At 46.4% G+C, this 7,150-nt stretch overlaps 1 protein-coding gene across 1 annotated transcript in view; it reads right to left on the reverse strand.

Moving 5' to 3' along the window:
- The window catches only part of LOC107119813, a 33,695-nt gene that overhangs the window by 4,768 nt on the left and 21,777 nt on the right, over window positions 1-7,150 (reverse strand). Inside the window, exon 6 of the mRNA XM_015422404.1 lies at window positions 1,524-1,859. Within this exon, the coding sequence (XP_015277890.1) occupies window positions 1,524-1,859 (336 nt within the window). The remainder of the gene's footprint in view (window positions 1-1,523; window positions 1,860-7,150) is intronic.

Below are 7,150 nucleotides of genomic sequence, written 5' to 3' on the forward strand. Positions count from 1 at the left end.
CCCCCGACACTCTAACCGCTGCGCCACGCCAACCCTCCCTTCTGCGTAGTCCGCCTTTCTCACTGAGACTCGAGGCGGCTTGCAAAGAATAAGTCAATGCAATCAATAGGATTTTATAGGGCACCTGGTGAGCCCCCACTGTTACAGTTGATCTCCAGAGGACCCAGATCAGTTGCCCTGGAAATAATTGCTACTTTGGAGAGTTGACTCCAGGGCCGTGCACCCGACTGAGGTCCCTCCCCACCCAAAACCCCGCCCTCTCCAGGCCCCACCCACCCTCCAAATCTCCAGGTCGGCCACCTCGGGTTTGAGAAGGACTAAAAGCATGGAACATCCAATACACAATGCAATAGCAGCGCACAAATAGGGCTGTGCTCTTGGAATCTATGTAAATGGTAGATTTTTTAAAAAAACCTTGGTTTTATTGTAAAACTTCTTTGAAAGTAAGGGATCGCAAGAGGCACATTAAATTGCTCCATAACATTAAGATAGATGGTCACCCCTGTTGGTCTGAAGCAGAAGAACACATTTAGAGTCCAGGGGCACCTTTAAGACTATTTTTCAGAATAGTATATCACAGGGGTGGCCAAACTTGCTCAGCCTAAGAGCCACATAGACTAAATGTCAGATGTTTGAGAGCCGCAAAACATGAACAAATATTACACGTTTTTATTTTTAAAAATTGCTTTTTTATTAACATTAAACGAGACTGCCAAAAATAAAAACAAAAGGGGTAGAAACAGATATTGATAATGATATTTGTTTGCTAATTATATTTAATTGTCTAAGAGAAAATGAGAGAGGTGGAAAGAAAGAATGAAAGAGGTGGAAAGAGGGAGAGAGAGAAACAAAGAAAGCAAGTAGGAGGGAGCAAGTATGCCTCCCCTTCTCTTTCCCAGCTGCCCTGCCAGGAGCCGCACAATATGTGTGAAATTAGAATACTGAATTCAAGGAATATTGGGATGTCTTCTGAGAACATTACATTCAGCTCATAATATGCTGTTAAGTGCTCTCCACGCCTGAGAGTTGATAATTAAGATTCTGTTACTTCCCACAATTGGGGGGGGGGCACCGTTAGACATTTACCTGCCGTTTTGACATGTTTCTTGCTTTACAACTGTTGATCTTGTTATTTAGTTTTTCACTTTGCATGACTTAAAGGTCACCATGTTACATGTTAATTTGCTGTTAAGTCCCTGTCTATCAGTTTAGAACCTCATCTGCCATTCCAGTGTATTTGAAAAAGTGTGCCTCGCACACGAAAGCTCATACCTCGAATAAACCCTTTGTTGCTCTTAAAGGTGCCACTGGGACTCACAATTTGATCCATAACATTAAATGGCTCCTCTGCCTGACCCACCCGAATCTCAGCTGAATGCAGGCGTGCTTTCCACGTGCTTCATTCACGTGCAAAAATACACGAAAATTTACAGCGTCAAACTGAAGATAAAGCAACAAAACCGCAAGCCAGAGGGCGTTTGTGGGCCACTCTACCCTCTTCCCTAAGCTCTATGATACCATACCCGATCTTGCCCTTTCTTCCGGTTTGCAATTGACCGGGGCTTCCCGCTCCAATGCAAAGGATAGAGGTTTTTCAGTATAGAGTTGTGGCCGCCTAGAGCGGCGCTCCGGAGCATCAGGGCCAATGGCCGCTTGCCGGAAATTCGCTCCTCTTGTGAGACACATCTCGCGTGATCTGAAGACGGAAATCGGAACGATTCTTCTAGTGGCTTTCCTATTTCAATGTCCCCGCCTCTGGCTTCCTCGCGGGTATCGCGAGAGCGCGACGCCCAAGTCAAGCCCCTACTGAAATCTCGCGAGATCCGGCTTTCGAGCTGGTATTGCCCGCACGTGAAGCCCTGGACAAACACGGGGAAGGCCTGGTTCACACGTGCAAAGCTGGGGAGGCATGGCATGGGTCAGCCAGCCGCGTTTCAGACTGCACGTGGTGGATTTCGGCTGTGCATAGGGGACTCATTGCAACTAGAAAACGCACAGCAAAAGAAAACGGCCGTCTTGCGCTGGCTTTCTTCTTGCAGGGTGTTTGTAATCCCCCCCCCCTCGCAATTTGACCCCCTGGAGCTCCTGGCGGGGTGAGCGGGACTTTAGCCGCCCAGTCCCAGGTACAACTACTAGGGTGCCAGCCTCCATAAACTCAAGAGGATGAACCCATGTCCACCCACTGGGAAGTGTTGCTCAAGTTACATTTGTGCTGCAGTCCCACAGGTGTAGTGTTTACAGGCCTGGGTTCACATCCGCCACTGTATCACAGAAGCTCACTACTGACTGATCTTGGGACAAAGTTTGAGTCCAGGGGCACCTTTAAGACCAACAAAGTCTAATTCGGGGTACAGGCTTCTGTGTTCATGTGCACACTTTGGTCTTAAAGGCGCCACTGGGCTCAAACTTTGTTCTTCTCCTTCAGACCAACATGGCTACCCAACCAAATTTATCTTGGGACAGAACAAAGTTAAGAGTCCAATGCACCTTTAAGACCAACAAAGTTTTATTCAGGGTGTGAGCTTTTGTGGGCATGCACACTTCATCAGACAATGAAATGGAGTTACATATAGTTGTATATATAGGAGTGGCTTGTTAAATTAGCATGCAAAATAGTGAGGACACCTTTTTTAACATATCAAAAGAATGACAAGTTTGGTTCCTGGTTATCATCTGTTTCTCAACTGGGGCGGGGAACAACATAGGTAATAAATATGTTAGAACTGGAGATTGATGTGCCCTAATTTGTGAGAATCCAATCCTTAGACCCCATCCATCGCCTTTCAAGCAATGTTGTACACACTGCTTATGAAACACTTTGTACTCTGCCACTGGCTAACAGTCAGTTTACCTTAGTAGGTGCTCTTAATGCTTCCATGGTGCATATGTTAAGTGCCTTTGATGATTCTAATCACAGTGACTGAAATCAATCATGAACATCTATTCAGATATTCACTTTGGTTCATCGCTTAAAGGCATTCTGGGTAAAATACCAAATGCTGACAGGCAAATCACACCACGGTGACCGTGCTTGTTCTTGCCAATCGTAACTGCGCATGCTCTTGATGCCAGTTTGCTTGTGTTAGATGGAGAACACTGCATGATGTACTAATATTTGTTACAATTAGATACTTTTTAGAATTTCACAGCCTAGGAAGAAGAAAGTCTATTGTTTAGCTGGAGAAGGTACAGTTTTGCCTGAGAAAATCCAGCCTACAGGTTCGAACCCAATCAGAATGGTGTTACAGATATTTGACTAACTTTGATGGAACCAATAATTATGTTTTATTTCTAACTATCATAGGGGGTATAAAACCTTATGTCTCCCATTGTAACCTTAGGGAGAGCAGTAGGGTCCGAAATCTTATTGGATCTGCACCTTCCTCCTTTGTTGATCAATAAAGTACAAGATCTGATTCTCCTCTACAAGACTGCCGTGTGCTTTCTCAAATTGGGCTAGGGGAGCACAACCCTTGACGGAGTTTCTGTCTTAGAGCAAGGAGGGGAATTTTACAGCATCTTGGCTATGTAGAGTGTTTTCCTTGTCCCCGGAACAAAGAACAAAGAACTTGGGACAGTCCCTCTTTTCTCAGCCTAAATTACTTCCTTGAGTTCTTAGGATAAAATGGAGAAAGGGGAAATGATAGTATAAGCTGTCTTGGGTCTCTCTGAGTATAAATATATAAATAAGTGAAACCAGTTTTCCAAACAGCAATGTTGCTTGCAGAATTTGGGTGTGTGTGTGTGGAAGCAGTGACCCCTCTCCCTTTTTCATACTGCTGTACCATGAAACTTGAAAAAAACGAGGTCTTTCCCTATCTTTGGTTGTATGCCTTGAACAGCTGAGCTCAACTGCTGCATCCTTCCCCATCACTGTAAAAGAACCATGGCCCCGGTCACACGGAGCATTGGGCACGCTAGAGAGATGGAAGATAGGCGGATTTTCCGGGCGCGATCTCACCGCCACATCTGGGAAGCGTAGAGCTCCCGTGGCTCTCTCCGAGGTACTAGTTTCCGGAAACCGCGGGGCAAGGGCGGGCGTCAGATCACGTTTCCGGTGTTAGCTCGTGGCATCCGGCGCCCGGCGATGTCCCGTCGCAAAAAGCTTTTTTTTTTGGTCAAGTCTCCACGGGTGCACACAAGCACCCAACGGCGCATACGAACACTTGGGTTAAAAAACAACAACACAACCCCCGCAGCGGCACTTCTTTGCCGTGCCGCAGGAGTGAGGTATGATTGGCACCTCCCCACAACCACGGGACGTCGGGCGGGACGTTTGATCCGGCTGCCGCACGGTAGTTCGCTCCAGGGAAAACAGCCATGCCTCACCCCCACAATATCCGGCCCGTGTGACCGGGGCCCATGAGGAAATGAGGGAGGTAAAGGTAAAGGTTCCCTTGCTCGAAAGCCAGTCGAATCCAGCTCTAGGGTTGCGGTGATCATCTCCGTTTCAAAGCCGAAGAGCCAGCACTGTCCGAAGACATTTCCGTGGTCGTGGCCGGCATGACTAAACACCAAGGCGCATGGAACGCTGTTACCTTCCCACCAAAGTGGTACCTATTTATCTACTTGCAGTTTCTTGCTTTCGAACTGCTAGGTTGGCAGGAGCTGGAACTAGAGAAGGGAGCTCACTCCGTCATGCGGCACACTCGGGTCTCGAACTGCTGAACTACTGACCTTCCACAGCCTGCAGTTCAGCATCTTAAGCACTTGAGCCACCGCAGCTCTTTATTACTCTTCAGTATATAAGGTGAGAGTTGCTTCCTAGTTCTAGCCAAATTCAAAGTTTTGAGGATATCACAGCTAGCGATCTCCTGGGTCACCTTCCTTACACAAGGAAACGAAGTCCTGAAAAATCAGAGCAGAGACTTTTTTGGGGTTTTGGATCAGCCACAAATGTAAGATTCTTGGGCTCCAATACTCGCCAGTGAGATATCTTGCATTTACAAATTTGCATTTTGTAAATTTGCATTTTGTAAATACAAGGGGGGTCGCACAAACTCAGATAGCAAGGAATTGCGGGGGGAGAGGGGGATACATGGTTTGGAAATTTTCATCCACACAAATCCAGGATTCTATAAGCTCTCAATAAACTCCCCTTTAACTGACTGAATTCTTTCCCATAGTCTTGTCTCCTGCAGACAAGACATTTTTTTTCTTTCCCATTCCTTTTTCCTTTTGGTTAATTTACAAAATCATGTTTTTCTGCTTATCTGGTATGATAAGGTCGTCGACTCCAGGTTGGGAAATTCCTGGAGTTTTGGGGGTTCAGACTGGGGGTGGCTGGCTGTGGGGAGAGGAGGGACCTCAGGACGTTATAATGCTGTAGAATTCACCCTCCAAAACAGCCCTTTTCTGCCCAGGAACTGACCCCTGTCGTCTGGAGATCAGTTGCAATTCTAGGCGATATCCATGCTCCCCTTGGAGGTTAGTACAAAAACTGAGGGTCACAGTGTTAGGAAGATATGGAAAAATATATAACACTTGTGAGCCAGTGTGGTGCAGTGGTGAAGTGCGCGGACTCTAATCTGGGAGAACCGGGTTTGATTCCCCACTCCTCCACTTGCACCTGCTGGATGACCTTGGGCAAGCCGTAGCTCTGATAAGAGCTGTTCTTGAAAAAGAGCCGTTTCTGTTGTTGTACGCACAGTTTGTATGTGACACTGTTATGCACTCAGCACTCTGTCTGCCTTAGTAGACTAACCTTAGTGGACTCGGTTAGCACCTATGAGATACACAGACATACAGATGTGTTAAGTGCCATTGATGATTCTAATTACAGAGATAGAAATCAATCATGAATATATATTCAGGTATTCACTTTGGTTCAATGCTTAAATGCATTCTGGGGAAAATGCTAAGTGCTGACAGGCAGTAACTGCTTGCTCCTTGCTCCTGATGGCTAGCTGTGACTGTGCATGTCCCTGATGTCGGCTCGCTTGCGTTAGATGGAGAACATGCCACTATGTACCCATATCTGTTACAATAGATACTGGAGGTTCATTTTTGCCTGTGAAAATCCAACCCACAGGTTCGGGCCCAATCAGAATGGTGTGACGGATATGTGACAAAGTTTGATGGAACCAATAATTATGATTTATTTGTAAGCGTCATATGGAGTATAAAACCCTATGTCTCCCATTGTAACCCTGGGGAAGAGCTGTGGGTACTCAAGGATTCAAAACCTTGCTGTACCTGTATTTTCTCTCCTTTATTAATAAAGTTTTTAGCCTGGATTCTACTCTACAGGACTGTGCCGAGTGCTTTCTCAAATTGGGCTGGGGAAGCACAACCCGTGACGGAGTTTCTGTCTTACACTGTCAGAGCTCTCTCAGTTCCACCTGCCTCCCAGGGTGTCTGTTGTGGGGAGGGGGAGGGGAAGGAGTTTGTAAGCCGCTCTGAGACACCTTTGGGTAGTGAAGGGCGGGGTATAAATCCAATCTCCTCCTCCTCCTCCTCTTCTTCTTCTTCTTCACTTATAACATTTATTACACTCAGGGCCAGTGTTCTCTCTAAGCTGAGTTAGTGTGAGCTAGCTCACCGTTTGTTAGCCTCTGGCTCACAGATTTTTGTCTTAGCTCAGGAAGGATGGCTCCAGAGCAAACTTATTTATCCAGCAGCCAAATTGCTGGCTCACAACTTTAATGCCAGTAGCTCACCAAGTAGAATTTTTGCTCACAAGACTCCACAGCTTAGAGGGAACATTGCTCAGGGCTATTTTTGGGCAGGAACGCACAGGAACGGAGTTCTGGCTGGATCCCAAGTTGGCCACACCCGGCAGGAACTCATTAGCATAATAGGCCACACCCAACAGCAGAAACTCATTAGGATTGGCTACATTAGGGGTGTGTGGCCTAACATGCAAAGGAGTTCCTGCTCCAAAAAAAGCCCTGGGTTTTGACAACAAACAAGGTCAGCAGAGTAAGAAGCAAAAGGTGGGTGTGGCCGGATGACCACACTTCTGGTAACATGGGGTGTGACCTAATATGCTAATGAACAGTGCTGTCAAGGGTGTGGCCTAATATGCTAATGAGTTCCTGCTGGGCTTTTTCTACAAAAAAAGCCCTGATTACATGGAAGTTGGCAACAGTAACAATGGAAGATGGTAATTAATGCCAGTCATACTATGGGATGCAATTAATGCCAGTCA

The sequence above is a fragment of the Gekko japonicus genome, unplaced genomic scaffold (assembly GCF_001447785.1).
Source record: "Gekko japonicus isolate JY-2015 unplaced genomic scaffold, Gekko_japonicus_V1.1 scaffold1082, whole genome shotgun sequence".
Taxonomy (NCBI): Eukaryota; Metazoa; Chordata; class Lepidosauria; order Squamata; family Gekkonidae; genus Gekko; species Gekko japonicus.